This window comes from Pseudonaja textilis, chromosome 3, assembly GCF_049901715.1.
Source record: "Pseudonaja textilis isolate UNSWEBS1 chromosome 3, rPseTex1.2, whole genome shotgun sequence".
In the NCBI taxonomy this organism is placed as follows: Eukaryota; Metazoa; Chordata; class Lepidosauria; order Squamata; family Elapidae; genus Pseudonaja; species Pseudonaja textilis.
The window spans coordinates 65975194-65997546 of NC_141992.1; the positions used below are offsets into that span (position 1 = coordinate 65975194).

Sequence of the window (22353 nt, forward strand, 5' to 3'; positions counted from 1 at the left end):
ATGCTATTTGCTTCATTTCGGTGTGTTGTTCTGATTAGGTCCAAGTGCAGTTATCATACTCATTTGTGAGCACCATCTACAGGCATAGCAATGCATGTTTCAGAGACACTTAAAAAATGGTTTCAAGATATTCTCCCCTCTTGTGTCCTTTATGGTGTTTCAGATATGATTTTTGTGTTCAGTGTAACTAGTTTAATGTTTTAATTAGAAATGCTTCAGAGGACGTTTATGGTATATAATAAAACATGTTCTGGGCTCTTCCTGCATAGTTACCATGTTCTCCATCAATCCACCTTACTATAATTGCATGACCACTGGGTCTCATGTATACTCCAGATGTTGTAACCCCAAAGGAAAAGAGACTTTTACAATAGCTGAGTTGCTGTGGAAAATACTGAGTACTTATTTTATTGTATAGACTGGAAATGCACAGGTAAATGTTTTTGGCATTTTAATGCTTTAAAGGATCACTGTAAAATTACTTTTCTATTTTTATAGGTCAGTTGGGGCCACACTGAAGAAGTTGAACTAATTAATGATGGCTCAGGATTAGGCTTTGGAATTGTAGGAAGAAAAACAAGTGGTGTGGTAGTACGGACTATTGTACCTGGTGGACTAGCAGACAGGGTAAATTTGTTTATAATTCTCTCTCTCTCTCTCTCTCTCTCTCTCTCTCTCCCTCCCTCCCTCCCTCCCTCCCTCCCTCTCCCTCTGTGTGTGTGTGTGTGTGTGTGTACATAGTATTTGTACGTCTGTAATTTCTTTGAGGGAAAGAATCTTTTAGCAGATACTAAAGTAGGAAAAGATGTTGATGTTGACCTGGCCTTACTCTGTCTTATTAGCTGTGGAAGCAGCAGTGGAAAAGAATTTCTCACCCTTGGAGAAGGAAGGGAAATGAGTTGTGCCCATCTCTTTATCCCTAATTGGTACCATGTTAACATCTCAAACCAGCCCCAACAATGCTATCCATTTCGTGGCGAAGGAAAGTAGTAATCAAATTGTCCCAACTTCTCAGTATCTCTGTATCTCTCCATTGCTGTTATCAGCTGAGATGAAGCATTATAGAATAAGGAGTGGGAATAAAGTCTCCCTCTCCTCTTTGATCATTTATCATTGTTTCTGTTACACCTGGTATTTTGCAAAGTATGCAAGAGACCCAGATTGTTTAAAATGATGAAAATAAATCTTAATCATTTAAGCCTGATTGATGGAATGTATAAATGTGGATTAAAAGTAGGTTAAAGATAACTAATTAAATGTCACCACTATCCACATTCTAATTGACTTCTTACATATGCCTTGGTTCTTAAGTAAAAAGAGGGATATTAAAAATGTGTAGAATTACAATTTGGCAATGCTCTAAGGGTTAGACTTACAGTATAGCAGAAGAATGACACATAAAGTGAAAGCTGTAAGTGAATGATATGTACAATATATAAAAAATACTGAACTGGTCTATAATCTTTTGATTCATATTCCTTCTCCCATCTGGCCTAGTTTTTCACCAATTTCCAATACAGATCAAGGTATAATCTGGAAATGAAACAAACTTGCAGTAGGTGGTATCAGTTTTAACTGCATATGAGAGCTTGATGGTGCCAAGAAGATATAATCAAAGGGCCAATATGTTACTGCACAGGCTGTGGGATATAGTCTATTGATTAAAATTGTTGGTGGCAATTGGGATTTAACTTGTGAGACTTTGGGAATCTGCTTCATGAGAAAATGTAATTTTCCTTGCTTTTATATACAGGTAGTCCTCCATTTATGACCACAATTGAGCCCCAAGTGTGAAATTTGTTAAGTGACTTTTGCCCCATTTTTTTTCTTGTCACCTTTGTTAACTGAATCACTGCAGTTGTTAAATTAGTAACATGGTTGTGAAGTGAATGTTGTTTCTCCACTGACTTTGCTTGTCAGAAGGTTGCAACTGCCATAGTTGTGAGTCAAGGATCCGAATATAAATCATGTGACCCTGGGGATGCTGCAGTGGTCATAAAACATGAAAAATGGTCATAAGTCACATTTTTCAGTGCCATTGTAACTTCAACTGGTCACTAAATGAACTGTTGTAAGTCGAGGACTACATGTATTTCAGTTGATATTGAAAGATGTTGCATCTTATAGGATTGTCAAACTTGCTTTGAACAGGCAGTAACTGTAGTATTGCTTTAATGTGATGGCATTTTATAGTGAAGTCTTGCTTTATAAAAAGTATTCCATTCCAGTTCATTTTAACTTTGAAAAATGTTCCTTGTTTCTTGAAGGACGGCAGACTTAGAACTGATGATCATATCTTGGAAATTGGGGGTATTAATGTACAAGGTATGAGCAGTGAGCAGGTTGCCCAAGTGTTGAGAAACTGCGGAAATCACGTTAAGATGGTAGTTGCACGATCTCCTTTGTCTGAAATATCTACAACCCCACCAACTCCTGTGGCTGATCCTGTGGGTGAATTAGCTACTATTCAGGACAGAGAATCTGACACAGTAAGTATCTTAATGCTTGTATCAGATTACCTCACTGGAAATTTCATATAGTCTGACAAAAATCTTCCTAAATTGACCTTATACCTACTTGATCTGAATATTGTTATTACCATTCAGTTTAACAATCAATCAATCAATCTTTATTATGGTCACAGACCAGCAAAGTGACTTTAATACACTTTGCTATTGTAGGGCAAACAATACTACTGTAGTTTTGCTACATCGCCAAAATCAACAGCTTTCACTTTCAATCCCAAAGGGGCTTTTGGAAAGGCAACTGAACTCCTTAGACACTTTCACTTTCAATATCTTATTGACTATCTGCCTCATATTTAGCTGAACCATTCAAGTTAAAGAACACCTTTCTCTGAAAAGGTCACATAGTATCAGTAATGTATATAATATCAATTTTAACTCAGATGTACAGACTTGACACTATATTTTCTCATCTTACTCTTTGTCAGCTTATGTATTTGTATATAAGTTCTCCTGAAGTACACATTGCTAAAGGACTATGTAAAGAAAAAAAATCAAATCAAATTTTCTGCTGGTAGGAATGGTTAAAACATTTTCATTTGATCAGTTTATAATAATAGCAATAGCACTTATACTGCTGCACAGTGCTTTATAGCACTCTCTAAGCTGTATACAGAGTCAGCAGATTGCCCCCAATAATCTGGGTCATCATTTTACCGACCTTGGAAAGATGGAAGGCTGAGTCAACCTTGAGCCGCTCAGAATCAAACTCCTAGAGTGAGCAGTGAATTAGCCTACAGTACTACATTCTAATTACTGTGTCACCACAGCTCTTCTAATTGTAATTGCTATCTAATTTTTCATTCTATTTATCTTTTTTATATATATTTTAATTTTTAATCTGTTTTAGCACTTGGGAGATATCACAACAGTTATAAAATCAGATAGAAAAGTAAATCCAGACACTGGTAAAAATGCAATAATTAATGTTGAAATTTAGCATTTTTAAAAAATATAGATTCTTCTTTTTTCTGTTTAAAAGTCCAAAGTGATAATAATTCAATAATATTCCGATGTTCAGAAAGTAATGTGTGAAGACACAGTGTCATGCCCCTGGTGGAGACTGACTCTGAGGGAGAGGAGGAACAGCCGACAGGGAGTGTGGCTCCGGAGGCTCCGGAGGCTGGCGCAGAGCAGAGGCCGGCTGAGCAATCAGAGAAGGACCCAGGCCCAACCCCCTATCCATCCTAAGGCACACAGAAGGAGAGGATAAGGGAGAGACGTGATCTATTCGGGAGGAGGGAGCCTTGATCCTCTTCATGGGTTGCAGGTGTGAGCACTGCATAAGAGTTTGGACCTGCGTTCTGGCAAACGCTGGAGACAAAACATGTTTTATTTTGGTTTGAGGTTATCTTGGTTGGCATCCTTCCAACAGACTGTGTCTTGTTATCTCCTTGAATTTGGTAAATACTTCTCCTGTTCCCTTGTGGAAATTTCATCACTGTAGTTTGTGTAGTTTTTAATTTTACCTCTATCTGCTCATTAAATTCGGACTGTATTGCTTTCTGTTGAAGACTATTTTTGATTACGTTTTATCTCCAACTGAGAATTACTGAACAGTGGGGCCAAGTTGGAGGCATTAAAGGACATTTATTTACATTTTGGATTTTGTTACGTTTGTGTTACACTCTTGGTCATCACACACAGTATATTTGAACACCAGAACATTGTGAAAACAACACACATCTTGTTGTCTTTGGATTGTTGAACCAAAAAAGGCTTTAACTGGGTAACAAATGGAAAAGTTCTGGGCACAAGATTAAATGGTTAATATAATCTGAAAAAAATGGTATCGTTTTGTTTCCCAGGAAAATGAAATCCATGAAGTTAAGTTGACTAAAAAGGATGGACAGAGCCTTGGTATAACAATTGTTGGATATTCTGGAGTTTCTGATTCAGGTGAGCTGTATAATATTGATTGCTAAAGGAAGAGGCTAAATCAGATAATTTGTAGAACGTATGTTTAAGATAGAGAACGATATTGTCAGAGAATGGAGGGAGAGAAATGCTTTTTTGCTTTTTCTCTCCTAAGTATTTATTTAGCCCCAGAGATTTTTAAGCCATGCAGAAAGATTAGGTAAAGTTTCCCCTGTCCAGTCGTGTCCAATTCTTGGGGGAGGTTCTCATTCTCTGTTTCTTAGCCAAGGGAGCCAGCGTTGTCCAAAGATGCTTCCGTGGTCCAGGGAGGGAGCCAGCATGACTATGTCTCCATCAAAATGGTAGTATAACTTTTCAGTTTGGTTTTCCTATGTTTACCAACCATCAAATGTTTGCCTTTTATGGGATTAAAAAAAGCTAAGAGATATTGTAGCGAAGCTTAAATTTTAAAAAATGGATATTTATGAAAAAGCTGAAATCAACTATGAAAATGCTAATGTGTATCAAAAAACATGGAAGTTTCAGACATTCAAAACAAAAACCACCACCACTACCAAGGAATCTTCCAAAAATAGGAACAGTTAAGAGGGAAACGTGTAAAAATCAGGATAAACATGATTTATGCCATAAACACACACACACACACACGATATAAAAGCTCTAAGTATAGCAGAGAAATGGAACCCAGTAGAGAATCTTACAACACTGTATAGCAGATTGAGAAAATGAAACTGATTTGGAGAAGCATTAAGAGAATTCTGGGAGTTGAAGTCCACAGATTGTAAAGGGACGATAGTTGCCTCTATCTGCTCTAGAATGTGTGTGAAATTATAATCAGTGCATGCTAATTCTGTCTGCACTTTCTTCCTCTCTCTTCCCTCCATCTCATTCTCCTCCTTTAAGGGGAACCTTCAGGGATTTTCATAAAGAATGTAATACCTGACAGTGCTGCGGATCACAATGGTCAGATAAAAGTCAATGACAAAATTATTGCGGTAAGTTGAAAGTTGCATTCATAGAAAGGGATTCTCCTGTTTTCCTTGCTATATTTTCTTTTGGTGGAGGAGGAAAAAATCAATCAGAATAAATGCTTTAACTTGGGATAACAGAACAGTGTGTTAGATGTTGAGATTCTAGAAAGAGTCCAGAGAAGAGCAACCAAGATGATTAGGGGACTGGAGGTTAAAACATATGATGAACGGTTGCAGGAACTGGGCATGGCTAGTCTAGTAAAGAGAAGGACCAGGGGAGACATGATAGCGGTCTTCCAATATTTGAGGGGCTGCCACAGGGAGGAAGGGGTCAAGCTATTTTCCAAAGCACCTGAAGGCCAGACAAGGAATAATGGATGGAAACTGAACAAGGAGAGATTTAACCTGGAAATAAGGAGAAACTTTCTGATAGTGAGAACAATCAATCAGTGGAACAGCTTGTCTTCAGAAGTTGTGAGGGCTTCATCACTGGAAGCTTTCAAGAAGAACTGGACTCCACCTGTCAGAAATGGTATAAGGTCTCCTGCTTGGGTGGGGGGGTTGGACTAGATGACCTACAAGGTCCCTTCCAACTCTGTTAATCTGTAATCTGTAAATCCTAAACTCATCTAAACCAGCTTTCTGGGTTCTCAGTGGATACATAGTCTGGAATGAGAGGACTACAGTTTCCTTCCTCTATTGCAAAAACCGTATTTCAGACGTGCTATCTATAATTCAGGATGTGCTAAACACTCATCACTATTAATGGCCACTGATAGTCGGAATCACCATGATTATGCCTGGCCATCTTTTAAAAATGATCCAAATACACTGCTATTACCATAATTGCTGGCAGCAAGTGGCATAGCTTAATCAGTGGTCCAGGGCCCTGTTATGTAAGGAACTAGCACTCATCCATAGTGCCTGCCTGGCCAGTCTAATCTGGTAGGGTTGGTGTACTCCAGGTTCCTTCAGTTAAGCAATGACATCTCTCAGGACTCCGGAAGCATGTCTTCTCGGTAGGCCTGCCCTCTGGGATGAGGTTCCGCCAAGATCTGAACCTTCCCTGTCCTGTTGGTGTTTCAAAGGGGCTTGAAGACCTGGCTGTTCTCCCAGGCCTTTGGCAAGGACAGCCTCCTTTTAACTTGATTTGTTTTCCTTTGTTTCCATCTGATTTTGTTCTGCTGCCATTTTTACCTTGTTTTTTGTTGTTTCTTGATTTTAGTGTTTAAAACTATCTGTAAACCTCCTAGAGTCCCTGGGAAGTTGAGAAGCATATAAATTTGATATATTATTACTATTACTTATATATACGTATGTGTATAAGTATGTATGTATCTATGTATATAAGGATAAGTACATATGTCTCTATCTTCACCCCACATTGAGTTTCAGTGGATCATCTTATGAGAAAAGGAGAAAAGTTTTTCTCTCTCTACATTATCTATTTTATTTATTAAATGTTTATGGCACCCATCTCCCCTATAAGGTGACCCTGGGTGGTTTGCAAGTTAATAATGGCTTTATATAAAGTGCGAGAGTTGAGAAACTTTGTTCTCCTCCCGACCCAGTCCTTGGGGTGAAAACATGGTATCTAAGATTGCAAAATTTTGCCTCTTTTTGTATTTTTGTTTTAAACACATCTGCTTGCCACCTTCCCTATCCTTGAAAGTGGCCAGTTCTTGGTTTCACTTAAGGACTGAATAGATGAGTTAACATGTGTGAATCTGTTTTACTTCATGTTTTGCCTTTGTGCAGTAATTAGCCAAAGTGATGATCTCAACCTGTTTTTGTGCTATGGATTATCATTTTCAAAAGAATTGTGTTGCATACTTTAGGTTAACAGAATTAATATTCAGAATTATACCAACCAAGAAGTTGTGGAAGCTTTACGCAAGACAGGACCAGTTGTTCATCTGACATTGCTTCGAAAGAAACCACATTATGCAGAGACAGAGTTGGATAGAGGTAAAGTTTCTCCCTCCGTTTACATTCTTTTCTAGTTAAGCTAAAATGCTCAAGATTGTTTTTAATGAGCACCTTGGTATTTTGAAGTGATTTCTACTGTTTCTACTGTTCCACTTATTTGCAAGGCTGGTTAAGCCAGCAGAACAGGTTAGTCCTGGCCTCTTCTGAAACAAATATGTCATGTAGGGAGATTGCAGCTTTCATAGATAGTGAGCAAAATAATACAACCAGTTGAATTATAAGAATCAGTTAACCTGGTTCCTTTGAATACCTGTTTGTTCCAAAAGGCTCAACAATTAATTAAATTAAATTAAAAAACAGGGGGACGCGGTGGCTCAGTGGCTAAGACCCTGAGCTTGTTGATCAGAAAAGTCGGCAGTTCAGCGGTTCGAATCCCTAGCACTGTGTAATGGAGTGAGTTCCCATTACTTGTCCCAGCTTCTGCCAACCTAGCAGTTCAAAAGCATGCAAAGTAAAAATACAAGTAAAATAGGGACTACTTTGGTGGGAAGGTAACAGCGTTCCGTTTGGTGGGAAGGTAACAGCCTTTGGCATTTAGTCATGCCAGCCACATGACCACGGAGACGTCTTTGGACAGCACTGGCTCTTCGGCTTTGTAATGGAGATGAGCACTGGCACCTAGAGCTGGAAACGACTAGCACGTATGTACAAGGGAAACCTTTACCTTTAACTAGTTAAACAATTTTTAAATCCTTAAAGGCTTACTGACCAAGGCAAGAAAGTTGCCACGAAGGAAGATCAAATTTTCATTCTTACCCCATTATATTTTTACAGGTGTTGCTATGCACATGTCCCCAAATAGGTGGCAATAATCGCAACCAAAGGGAAATATTTGCTATATTTTAGGTGCAAAATGTGAAACTAAAAAATGGATGACTGAATTTTATTCTAGAACTCTTCAGGATTTATCCTCTATTGGCTTGTAAAGCAAACTATAGTACATATATTTTGTTGTGTTGTTTCTGCTCCACTTTCAGTTATACCTTTTAACCAATGCTACTTGGTTTGTTTTTAAGACCTTATTTGTTTTGTAAAATTCTATTGTGCTCTTAATTTGTTTTTTTCAATCATTATTATAAGCTGAGAAAAGCAGATTAAATGATTATGGAACATTTTTAGGAACCTGAGAACGGAGATATTCTCCTTTAGATTTGACACTCTGGATGAAATCCATAACAGCACTGACCAGAATTCTGTTCTTTCAGTGATTGTTCTCAGGCCTTCAATTCTCCCACAAAAGATTTAAGCACAAGGCAGGTGGAAGGGAAGTCATTTAGAAAGCTAGAAGAGTTCAGTCATTGTTCAGGGTTTTTTTTATATTCCTTTTACATTTTGAAGAAGTTTTTGGGATAGTGGAAATGGAGAAGCATATAATTTTACGAGTTTACTACTATCGGCTGAGGACTTGAGATTTGATAATAGTAGATTTGGAATAATGTGGAAAGTTGAATTTCCTATCAATTCAGACATATTTTAGAATTTAAAAAAAGGAACAGTTCAAAGTTTTTGCCTGATTACAGAAGTGATGGGAACATTTGGGAACTTTTCCAGGGCATTCAAACGCACTTAACTTGACTGGTGTGGAAACCGATAGTGAAAATGAGGAACCCCAAGAGCAAAAAGATAACACTGAAAATGAAAGGAAGCAGAAGCAATACGCAATTGGTAAGTCAAACATTCTATTGGAAAACAACTTTTTTGGCACGTTATTGCTTTAAAATTATTATTGTGTAAAAAAATAACTAAGAATTACCCACCATAAAATTTCATGAAAAAGCAATACATTAAAAGAGAATCAAGAACAATTAGCTCTAATTCGGATAGAGATATGCTTCAATTTTATTAAATCAGTAACTATATTATCTAGTCATTTGGGTCTTTTGATTCTATAACGAATAACAAAATACCAAAAAAGAATGAGATATCTGGTATACAGCCTCCAAGGATACCGTTTTTGTTTACTTCTTAATGAACGTGGGCCAGTCAATAGGCTTGTTGTTGTAGAGAAATATTAAAAGGGGTTTTTACATAAGCCACTTGAGTTCTTGGAGTATATGAAATAAAGTCCAGTACAGTGTACAGGTTAAGGTCTTGGGTTAGGGCTAGGGAGATCTGAACATCTTTAGACACGGATGCTCATTTGGTGAATTTTGGGCTGAGGTAGTTCATTAGGTAGCAGTGAAAGAAAATTAGAGGAGGAAATACTATGAATGTTGCCTTGAGCATTTGAAAGAAAGGGAGGATAGAACTCTTAACAAATATATAAAATGCAACAATATAAATAAAGTTTACCTACTCTTGAATAAATAAAGCAAATACCTTACCACCCTGGTACTAAAGTTCTTACTGTGGTCATGTGGCTGCATTTTGGGTAGTCAGCAATCATCCTGCAGTGTCTCCTAGCCATGTGGCTATGAATTGTGACATTTGGCAAAAATAAATTGCCCGCAACAAACAATGACCTGGCTTAATGATAGCTGTCATTGCTTACCTCTTAATTTCCAGGTTCGTTTATGGTTGGAAGTCTAGGACTATCTATATGTATGGTTTGCCCTTAGATGCAGAGTGGCAGTGATCTATAGCCATGCATAATAATTCCCCTTAAATACAGGCTAAAATACCCAAAGCCTGGGGTAAAGGAAGTAACAAAAAAATCATTTATTCTACGTTTTTCCAAAAACTAAAAGTCAGATGCTAAAGTCAACCATATTTCTGTTCATAATGAAATACATAGTTCTTTAGATGGGCAGGAAAAAGAAAGATAATATATATATAAAAAACAAAGCTTTTCTGCTTAGCTAGTTCAATGCCAAGTAAATGTTTCATTCATTATGTTATAACTTTAAAAATTCTTTCCTTCTTATTTGATGCTGCAAGTTGTAATGCCTTGGAATAATATCAAATTTTATTGTATTTGGGCATTTATACTCAAATGAGAATGGGTCAAGAGTAAATTAAGTAGCTTGTGGCATGCAATTCTATAGCAGAAAGAACAATTTTGTTTTTTCTTACCAAAAAATACAAACCTAATGAGGATAAAGGAATTATAAAATATGTTTTCAGTGATAAATACATTTATCTATCTTTGCTGTTTAAAAACTAAGCCATTTTTTAAAAGCACAGATGATTCTAAAATACTGTTTGTAAAAGTTCATCCTGGAGTAGAATTCAATAACCAGATTAAATTCCAAAAATAGACAGTGGTATTGGAAATGCTAACAAGCTCTTAAGTATAATACCAGTAAGGAAAATACTGCTAATTTAATGTCCATTCAAACTGTGGAAACATTTTTCAAACAAAGTACAAACTGTGTTTCCCCAAATGTGTTATTTCTTCACTCATTGTCTTTAATATTTCTATTTTATTATGCTAATATTTTGAGCTAAAAACAATATGTTTACAGTGGGAAATAAATCATAAGATATATTTAATCATGATCTTGATTATATATATCTTTGTAAAAACAGTCCCAGTATGTGATGGTTCAACATGTCAACGCACATTTTCAGGCACAAATGGTGCTGTTTCAGGAAGATTCCTTTTATTTATGTTTTATATTTGCCAATATGAAGACAAATAACAATACTTAGAAATAAGCAAAGGCATGCAAAAGATACCAAGATGAGAAATTTCCAACCTAATACAGCACTGTTGTCAAAAATGGTATTTCTGTGTTCAAAAGAATTGGTTTAATAAAAAATGAATCCTGTGTAAGTTTTTTAATGTATGTCAGTAGAATTAATAATTTCCTTGGTTCCAGTATGTTCTTGTTGTGTAATAAATATCCAATTCAATATTTGTAGTTATTTGGAATGACTGACAGGCGTGATATTTAGTATTTCTAGTTCCCCCAAGCAGCATACAGTGCAGTTTTATTGAACATGTCATTGTATGTACTTACATTTAAAACATATAACAAAATGATACATATGAGTTAAGGACATTTTTTTGTTAGAAAAACAGATGATGTAACCTGTACAGGTTTTTATTAATATGGAATTTTACTGCTATGAAACTTCACCTGATTTCTCCAGAGTTTAACAAAAAATACTGTATAAACATAATGCCCTGTTATAAGCTATAAGTTGGTTCTGCTTTTAGAGGAACATTTTTGCTTGCATGTTGGAAGTTCTGACTTCTGCAAGTTACATATTACTTAAGTAAGGAACTTATTATAAGGATAGGAAGGATGAAAGAAAGGAAGGAGAGGAAAGAAAGAAAGAAAGAAAGAAAGAAAGAAAGAAAGAAAGAAAGAAAGAAAGAAAGAAAGAAAGAAAGAAAGAAAGAAAGAAAGAAAGAAAGAAAGAAAGAAAGAAAGAAAGAAAGAAAGAAGACATTGATGCAAATAGGAGATTGAACTGGTCTTAAGGTGAATTTTTATATATATATATTTCTATAGCAGGGCTATTAGTTTAGAATGCTTTGTGTTTTGCTAAATGTAAGTAAACAATGAACAGTTCTAACAACTGCCTTATAATAATAAATGTAATTTAGGGAACACCTTAGACTCACCAGAAGATAAGCCAACATCCAAATGGGAAACATTGCTGGGACCTGATTATGAAGTTATGGTATGTTATCCCTCATTATATTACTGGGAATGTATTGTTTTTATTGTCTTCAAGAAATGAGACCTTAAATAAGAATGTTTATTTTTTGAGCAGCGGGTTAAACTTTTAACAGTTTGGTAAAGTATTTCTCAACCTCAATAACTTTATGAGGTATGAACTTCAGCTACCAGAATTCACCTTCTGAGAGGTGAAATCCACACCTCTTAAAATTGCTGAGGCTGAGAAACGCTGGTTTAGTACACATAGGAAATAATTTAAATAAACTGAATTATAGAAATGTGACCATTGATCCACATTGAGTCTGATCAATAATTAAACCTGTTTCTGCAGACTTAGGGTTTATTTCTCTCAGGCCAACCTTTAGATGATTTCAAGCTATGTAAAGCTTTTTGTCTTTTGCCTAACGAGCAACGTGGCTATATTTCTAGTGTTTCAATCTGTCACTTGTTCCAGTAATGCATCTGCAATATATTTTAGTCAATTTCTTTTGAGTTTTTAAGTAGTTCTTTGTTATACCGATGAAGCCTTTCTGTTTTTATTTGCTTTTTAGGTTGTCACAATAGATACACCAATTGCAAATGATGCTGAACTACAAAAATATTCAAAGGTATTGAATCCTTTTTTCCTTTTAACATTCTGTGACATGTTAGTAATGGAAATACGAATGGATATGAATCATGTGATATAAATATTTTTGACACTTTGCATATCTTTTGTGCTGCTGTTATGTGGGCATGAATTTATTCAAAAACTACTTAATTTTTGTAAAGTATATTTTACAGCTTTGCTTGTTAAAATGCTTTGTAAACCTTCCCTTGGATATCCATTGTTTAGGATTGGCACTGAAAAAAAATGTAGCTAATATACCTAAGAAGAAACATTTTAAAGGAAGGATCTTCTGTAAATCAAACCTTGATTGGAAATTTGCATTAACTTGCAGGGCTACTGCAAGTTTTTATTAACTTGCAGTAATTTTATTAATTATTAACTTGCAGTAATAATTCTGAATTCCAGGGGGGGGAAAAGTCTTTACAGTATCTCCATGCTGAATTTGGCTCAACTTGGTTCTTTCAACAGCAGAAATACATTTTTTTAATACTTAACAAGTTGGACTCAGAAACCAGGGTTCATTACTAATTTATCCCTTCATTTATGTATTAATTTATGCACTTATTTTATTAATTCAAGCCTTGTTTAAATAATATTCTATACTTTTCTCCCTGATTTGTTTAAGTATGTCATACAGTGGGTGGTAAGAAGTAATTATCAAATCTAACATTTTTATTCTGCTAAGAACAGTTTTTAGTCTGTCTGGTATTTCTCCATTTCTCTGTTGGTTAAATATCTCTCCTAAAACATTCATGATCCCATTTTCATTGGTTTGTTATAAAACAGCTTATATTTTCCTAGTCAGATCTTAGTGATCATGTCACATCCAAGCCATCCATGTGTCCCCCTCTATTATTTTTATAAGTGTGACAACCTGGGGATCTAAGGGCTGTTGGCTAGACTGGCAAGCAAAAGGAAAACAAGAACAAAAGAAAATCAAAAATAATAAAAAAAGTAATGGTAAAGGCAAAAACAAAGCAATGGCACTTCTGTGATCCCTTACAGAAAATTGCATGGCAACTTAGTAGTAGGCATTGAGATGGACTTGAGGGCATCATCCTTTTTATCAAGGAGTATTAAAATAAAGATAAATCAAATTCAGTTAATTACTAAATTAAAATATTCAGTTGTTTCAAACATCACAGAGCTACAGAATCTAACTCACATTCTTTGTAAATGTTCTTATCTGACTATTTTTCTGATATATTTTAAATAGCTGCTGCCTATTCACACATTAAGGCTCGGGGTTGAACTGGATACTTTTGAAGGACATCATTACATCTCTTCCATTGCTACAGATGGCCCAATTGCTAAACTTGGCTTACTGCAACTAGAGGATGAACTTTTAGAGGTATAATTTTAAAAGAATATGTTGTATGAGAAATACTGCATAATTTTTAATAATCAATGCTGTATCATGGAGTATATGCTTTAAGTGCATTAAAATGCCTTTTAGGATATTGAGATTTGCTTGAGAAATTAAATCTTCCAAAGTCCTTAGCAAGTACGGCATGTTTTTCCATTGGAAGTCTCCACCTCTGCATAGGAGATATTTTTAGGAGTATACAAAATATTGAATGGAATATTTGTTCCTGTAACTCATTCCAAATCTTCCATTACATTCAGAGTTTGTGATTTCAATTTCATTCCCCAATTGCTTTGCTTAATGTAACACTGAGTTTTTGGCTTAAAATGTTTCCACTGTTAGCCTCTAGCAATTATTTGAAACAGAAACCCTAATAGGTGTCTGGCTGGCTGGCTCTCATTTTTTCTGTATACATATGATGTAGATGTACCCAATTAATTCTAATTTAGTATCACTTGGCATTAGCTGGACTGCAATTCTATTCTAGAAGAAAATTATCAAGGGATTATCAGACCTCTTCCTTTTGAGTATGCTAAAATAGATTCAAACTTAAATGTCCCTTCTCAAATGGCCTGGACTTTTGTGTGGTTATTGCCCTCCTTACAGTCTGATCTCTACAGAAAAAAAGAATATATAGATTGGAAGAACAATTTGATCTGTAATATGAAAAGACTTTCTACTCCCAAATAGAATATATCTTGAAACCTACAAAAATATAATTTTCCTTTCATTGAAGTCAATGGGAGAGAAATATTTTTAAAATGTGAAATTTCTCTCTCCACTTCACAATGGGGATTTAGCATAGCTTTGTTATTATAACATAGCATAGGATTTGCTATTCAATTCCATCCCCAACATAAGGACTTCTACAGACGTGCAGTGTAAATCCTGAAAGGTTTCTATAGTAACTTCACTTAATTATGATAGTAATCAATCTAGCATTCCATTTGTCCAAGTCACCGACTTACATTACACAGACCTTCTCTTGATATCATAATGTTAATGTGAGCAACAATAAGATTAGTAAAAAATTAGATTAGAATTCTATGTAGATTAGTTTTATTCTACCAAAAGGGTAAAATGAAACTTTACTGAAGTAAATGATGATCCACGTGTTTTTCAACCTCACTTTTGATTTCAATGGATGAACAAAAAGAAATTGTTAGATTAGTCTGGAAGCTTGGTGCCAAATCCTTACAAACCATTCTATTTCTGAAAATACTTAATGCGAAACTAATGTTGTTTTGAAAAATGTAGTTGTCTCAATGCCTTTCTGCAATATACTATGTTCTATGGAATAGTTCCAAAATGTGACAGAATTTACAAGCACGTTGAACAAGTTTCTGAAAACTGAGGCTATTAACTACTGATGAATAGTGCAGCCTTTGAGACAGATTTTTCCTCCTTTCTATTCAACTGTGTCCAAATTCCCGGAGACTGTCTGGACAAGTCCCTGTAGTTTTGTCTGCAAGGTTTTTCAGAAGCAGTTTGCTGTTGCCTCTTTCCTAGGGCTAAGAGAAAGTGACTGGCCCCAGGTAACCCAGCTGGCTTTGTCCCTTAAGGCAGCACTAGAATTCACATGTCCCAGTTTCTAGCTTGAGATGGATTAATCCATTTAAATCTTGAGTTAATCGTGACTACTCAATGCATCCATATGCACACAAAATTTGCAATTTCTTTTGTGTGAAAAACTCTATAAAATGGCAAACACATTCTAGAAGGAATACACAATATACAAGCCGACAAGAAATCATGACATAGTATTTTAAGAGTATAGAGTTAAACTATTCTCTATATAAAATGGCTAACCACTCCAAGTAAAATATAGATGGATTCATTTATAGATTGCCTATTACCACAACACTGCTAGTAGTTACTAACATAAACACTGTTACTATAACTAGCTAATTTGAGGTTAGTAGGTAACTCTCTTGGTTGTCCTATACATCAGTCTACATTTTTACAAATCATTGTGGATTTTATGAGCCACAAAACTATGGGACTGGGAGCAGTAGAACTAACCAGGCCTATTCAATTTGTGAAAAGAACTAGAAAGGATAATAATAATAAGGAGAGTATTTGTAGAACAAAACCTTAACAGTTAACCAATGTTTCTTCACATGCTGCTGAAGTACAATTCCTTGCAGTCCTTAATGTTCTCGGTGCTGAAGGGTATCCTAGTACAAGAATATCTGAAGAGTTACAGTAAAAGAGGAGATGAGAGTAGAAAGGCCATGGAGATCAAGTAAAGTAAATAAATACTATTGATTGCTTTAGTGGTTTAAGGAAGTCATTAGTTTCCTGAAAATGGTATGTCTTTTGTGTGTGGGGGAGGGAGGGAGGGAAGGGAAGGAGAGAGAGAGAGACAGAGAGAGAGAGAGAGAGAGAGAGAGAGAAGGAGCTTTTTCTCCATCACTGGAATTGTAAATGAAGTTCATCTACCTGTATATTGGGGAGAGAAAATTGCACTTGCCTATCATTGAAACACTAGAAAGTAAGCAGTGAAATATTCATGATAAATCCAAATAGTTTGAAAGTATAGGTCAACTTAGGAATGGTGTCCTTTCTTTCTTTAGGTAAATGGTGTCCAGCTCTATGGGAAATCCCGCCGTGAAGCTGTTTCTTTTCTGAAAGAAGTTCCCCCTCCATTTACCCTAATTTGTTGCCGCCGTTTGTTTGATGATGACACGGAATCTTTTGTGGATGAGCCTACAGCCACAATCGCTCATTCTTTAGAACCAAAGGTATTTTTTTTAATAAAAAAAACAAAAACCCTATGGCATGTTTCCAAGGATTTCCCAAAGATTATTAATTGACTCTGCTACTGCTTTCAGTATTGGTTACTTTGCATTTAATTTTCATTATGAATAATGAATGTGAATGATTCATAAGCTATTTTCCTACGGCTCAGAATGGCATGTTTTTTTTAAAAAGTAAAATTCCTAACCACATGACAGTGGAAAATGCTCTGCTTCATCTGCCTTTTCAATTTTCTTATTATTGGCGTGTACATTAGCATATTGCTTTCTTTTCTTTAAACGGTTCATGAAAAGTTATTATCTTTGAAACTACTAGGAGCATAGCAATAGAAGCTTCGCTGTTACCTTGTAAATGATTAAATTCTATATTTTATTATCATATTTAGTGAAATATTGTAATACAGTACTTTAATAAACACAATTGGAATGGAAAATATGAGCAGTATTACATTACAGCCGACAATGCTCAAAATTTATGATGCTTCATCCATGATAGATAACATTGGGTCTTAATATCAGGTTGTAGAATAGCAGTCCACAATCTAGAGCCATAGATCCAAATTTTTAGTCCTTCTGACTTGTGATTTATCTGGGCAATCTACATATCATCCGTTCTGTTATTTAAAGAAGCTGAAGGAAAACCCAAAGTACAGGTAGTCCTTGACTAAAACAGTTTGTTTAGTGACTGCTCAAAGTTACAGTGGCATTGAATAAAATGACTTATGACCATTTTTCGCACTTATGACCATTGAATAAAATGACTTATGACCATTTTTCGCACTTATGACCGTTGCAGCATCCCCGTGAAAAATTCATCAAAATTCAGATGCTTGGCAGTTGGTTCATATTTATGACAGTTGCAGTGTCCCACAGTCATTTGTTCCCCTTTTACGACCTTCTGATAAGTAAAGTCAATTGAGAAGACAGATTCACTCAACAACTGTGTTACTAACTGCAGTGATTCACTTAAGAAATATGGCAAGAAATTAATACGTAAAAAGAAGCAAAACTCACTTAATACATTCTCACTTAGCAACATAAATCCTGGGCTCAATTGTGGTCATAAGTCAAGGACTACCTGTAGTTACAATCTGATTTCCATATTAATTCTTGTAAAATAATCTGTTCTGACCCAAACCCTTTTCCAATAAAACAAACAATAACCAAAGGGAACAGAAACCTTTTAATGAATCTTACGAATCCCCGGTTAAAAGGCTGCTGCAAACTAATTAACTTTGATAAACACAAACCTTGCCAAAACTGTGTGAGACTGCCAAGAATCACAGATAAGAAATCTTTCACAACACAAGAGTCTTCAAATACCAACCTGAAATACTGGAATGTCCACGAGGCTAAGTTTTAAAATGTCTTTTCTTCCTGCAAAGAACGTTAGCTTCACAGCTGCCTTTTATCTTATTGAAGGAGGGGCCATTACCTTGCAGCCTTACTCCCGAGTTGCCCATGCTGTTGCAGCTGCTCTTTCCTGCGAGCAATCCTGCGCACATGAGCACTTGGCAGACCTCTTCATCGCTGCTGCCAGCCCCCACAATCTCTGAAGGCAGCAGTCCACTCCCTAATGGTCCTGTCCTCTCATCTGAGTCCTTACTCTCCTCAGCCATTTGTACCTGCTGCCGGCTAACCACAACATCATCTAACTAAAGGATATTCCAGAATTAGATTTGAACATGCCTGCTACTATATGCTATGTTTAGATACTCCGAACACCTCAGTTAGAATCCAGAGCAGGACAAGTGCTAAGTGATAACTTCTGCTGTTTAGGCAGAATTTCCACCTCAGTGTAAAAACTTTGGGGAAGATAATTTCCAGATGTTTAAGAGGCTACTTCTAGAAGGAATAATCAAACATTTTCTATTCCAGCTGTGAGCATTGTGCTCATACATTCCATCAAAAACGAATACACTTTAAAATATTTTTGTGTGTAGGACAATAGTGATTAACTTCTCTTTTTTAGTGTTACTGAGTGGGAGATTTTTAAAATGGAACATTTTTGAACTGCAAGTTCCAAAACTTGATGGTGTTAAGTATGTGCTTCTGAATTCTAAACTTGTCCTTGTAGTTTAGAAAAGTGTATCTTCATGAAGAAATATCTCATGTTCCTGACTTCACTACTTTTAATGTAATTGGAAATTCTTGGTGGCTTATCTAGGCAGGTAGCTAGAAACATCATTGTACTAATGATACCAAGTATGTAAATCAATGAAAGGACATGCTGACAGTGTACATCCAATTCATCTTTCTACAGTATAATAAAGGAGCAAAAGTTTTGAATTATACTAATCTCTGAATTCTCCATTAGCTGATTGCTTCCATCTTGTGAACAAAGAAATTGATGGTACCTGGAAGATTATAGTTTTAGCTATTAAACTTTCTAGACATTGATTTTTTATTATTTCCATTGTAAAATAAATATGTGTTTTGGGTGTTCCTTAGGTTTCTCAATTTAAGTAGTATATCAGTTAAAAAAACCATTTAAACTAATGAAAAGATACTTCATAAATGTCAATTTCTGTTGTTTGTCATTTTTAAACTATCAGCTGAGAATGTTTTCTACACATTCTTTCACCTTTGCATAAAAACACCTGATGTTATGGCTGAATATTGGTTGCAAATAATTTTCCTTTTCAAACTAATTGTTATTTTTTCCTTCTTGCCCAAAAAGGACTTTTGTGTAAATTAACAGTCAAATTAAAATATAGTCATTGATAAAGTATTTTGTATAAAATATGAACTGAACTAAAAGCATTAGAAAGTCATTTTGTGAGATGGATAACCATACAAATTGAATAAAATAAAAAATTCTTAATTTTGATCCTTATTTGCACTTGATATTTATTCCTTACACCTTCAGACTTTCTACTTATACTTGTAAGTATAAGTTTTATTTTTATAAAACTTATAAAAATAAAACGGCCAATATGTAATTTTATGAAATCTCTGGGCAACCCTGTCTTATTTGGGCATGTTTCTTTATCTAAACAGAGAAATACAATGACCAAGGGCAGGGGAAAAAAAAGTAAAGAAAACAGTGGTCATAGGAGTAACTTCCAACTTCATACTAGTTTTCCCATTGAGTTTCTTTGTGAAAATTTGGCAGGGAGCATCAGAAATTCCTTCCCTTCCCATCCCGCAGATAAGTGGCTGCTGCTTGATGGGGGAGGGAGGAAGGGATTGTGAGACTGGCTGGGAAATTGTTACAGAATGTTGAAAATAAAGATCATGTGACTGCAGCTGAAGCCCAACAGCTAGTAGCACCAAAGCAGCAATAGTTTCCCCAAATCTCATTCCCTCATGAGTCCCAAATTTTGGACACATTTTGGTTCAAAAATTGTTGTCCTACATTGCATCATTTCACCCAGTTAAAAGCAGGGGTGAGATTCTACCAGTTCGTACCTATTCGCTAGAACTGGTTGTTAACATTCTAAGCAGTTTGGAGAAGCAGTTGTTAGAAGAAATTACTGGCCGAATCCTGTAAGGAAGGCAGGAAGGAAGCATTCTGGTGTTGTTTACAGAAACTGCCTCTCCATTAACCCTTATTACATTCTTGGCAGGACTAGACTTCCTGTCTCAGGAATGTCTCTGGAGTTTTTTTCCCCTCCTTTGCTGGTACTTTGCTTGTGTGGAGTGACCATTCAAAGTTACAATGGCACTGAAAAAAGTGACTTACGACCATTTTTCACACTTACGACTGTTGCAGTATCCCCACAGTCATGAGAGGTCAGGCGAGAAGATGCGTGCTTTGAGGTGAGTGATATTGAGTTGGCCACACCCAGTCAATAACGTGACCATCAAGCCCTGTCCACCCAGTCACATGACCACCAAGCCACACCCACCACCTAAGCTATGCCCACAGAACTGGTTGTTAAAAATTTTGAATCCCACCCTTGGTTAAAAGATTATGACCACTAGAGTTTTAGTAGTATATAGATGGAAATTCCAATCTAAATGACCTTTTTGATTTATATATACTAGATACCTTTTACCAGTAGAATAAGCATGTTCTATTTTTCTTAGGTGAAGTTTGAAAATTCAGAGGAACAGCAGGAAGATGAAGAAGTGGAACTAGCACTATGGTCTTCTGAAGTCCAAGACATTGTCCTTGTTAAAGATGCAAAAATAGGTTTAGGATTCAGCATTTTAGACTACCAGGTATGCTTACATCCTTAACAAGCAAATGTATCCAAAGTAAATGTGCAAAATAGAAATTAATAGTTTTCTTACATTAGATTTGGGGCAGGCATTCTTTTGTTCTTCTGCACATTCCCTCCCATTCTGTTTCTAAAACTGTTCCAACAGTTTCAACTCTCCAGATCTGGCTTTAGTTACTATGGTGGGATAAGTAGAAAAGAAGGAACTCTCTTTATGGAAGTGGATTTTTGTTGATACTGTTCTGTGTTCATTATGTTTTGGCAACATTCCCTGATTTTTATTTATTTGTTGGATCCATAAACATATCTTCATGATGCACATGACTTGCAATGGTTACATATTGCTCACATCATCTTTATATATTATCAAGCAGCAGAACTGCAAGACTGGGTTAAAAGCTTTGTTCTTAATTTTAAAATGTTGGTTTCATATGTATACATTACATATATGGAACCATTTTATACTTAAACAGTATTTGTTTAATAATAGTTTGGTAGTTCAGTGTAATGTTGAAAAATCAGAAAGAATATTAGCTAACTTCATGTTTTTCATTTTATAAACATTCATGCCAAGGATGTGACATAGATAAGGTAAGCTTGTGATTCTCAGATAGGAAAGAAATGATTTATAATTTTAACATTGTAAAGATATAGACAGCTGAGAAGTATAGCCCTGATGTCATGAAAAGAAAAGCTGTAAATAAGCAGAAGTTAAAGAATTATACTAAGGAAAACCAAAAGGGATTCTTTTAAATATGTTAAAAACAACAGTCAAGAAAAAATATCAATATAGCTGGTGGTAAAATACTAACAGAAGAGGAAGAGGTTATTTGACTTTTATTTTGATTTAGACTTCTGGAATAAAAAAGGTTAGTATTAAAGCAAGAAGTTGTGAAAAAAAGTAGGATGGGCAGAATTGAAGCTTGTGACTAATAGAAAGATGATCAGAAAATACACCATTTCTTTGAATTAGTTCAACTCTCCGAACCAAATGAATTGAACCCTGGGATCTTACCTAATGGTTCTGACTCAAATGTTGAAAAATCCTAGGAAGGAAAATTACTAGAAGAGAAAGAATACTGTCCCTATCTTCAAAAAGAATAAGAGGATAAACCCAGCAAATTATAGACCAGTTAATCTGGGATTAATACTGGAGACATTTAGAGCAGAGCATAAGAAGAACTATGTAAGAAACTGGAAAAACAACATAGTAAATTACTGGAATGTGTCAAATATAAATCTTGCCTGACTAACCTAATCTCATTTTTTTGACTGGGTAGCTATTTTAATAGATTGAGGGAATGTTAAATACACAATATATGTTGGTTTAGCGAAGTGTTTGACAACGTATGTCATAATAATACCAATTACCTAGATGCGATGTATTCCCTTTTATTGGATGTGGTTAGAGGGTCATCTGTTTTGAATGCTTTAATTCGGATTCCTGTACTTAGGAGAGTCGACTTACTGATGTAAATGGATTTTTTGGTGTTAGGTTATTCAGATTTTATATCACAA

General features: G+C 35.5%; 1 protein-coding gene across 1 annotated transcript in view; it reads left to right on the forward strand.

Moving 5' to 3' along the window:
* The window catches only part of PATJ (PATJ crumbs cell polarity complex component), a 137384-nt gene that overhangs the window by 25954 nt on the left and 89077 nt on the right, over nucleotides 1-22353 (forward strand). Inside the window, exons 7-17 of the mRNA XM_087930370.1 lie at nucleotides 499-627; nucleotides 2268-2489; nucleotides 4334-4424; nucleotides 5307-5398; nucleotides 7213-7342; nucleotides 8915-9028; nucleotides 11859-11935; nucleotides 12486-12542; nucleotides 13761-13895; nucleotides 16487-16654; nucleotides 20702-20836. Of these exons, the coding sequence (XP_087786496.1) occupies nucleotides 499-627; nucleotides 2268-2489; nucleotides 4334-4424; nucleotides 5307-5398; nucleotides 7213-7342; nucleotides 8915-9028; nucleotides 11859-11935; nucleotides 12486-12542; nucleotides 13761-13895; nucleotides 16487-16654; nucleotides 20702-20836 (1350 nt within the window). The remainder of the gene's footprint in view (nucleotides 1-498; nucleotides 628-2267; nucleotides 2490-4333; nucleotides 4425-5306; nucleotides 5399-7212; nucleotides 7343-8914; nucleotides 9029-11858; nucleotides 11936-12485; nucleotides 12543-13760; nucleotides 13896-16486; nucleotides 16655-20701; nucleotides 20837-22353) is intronic.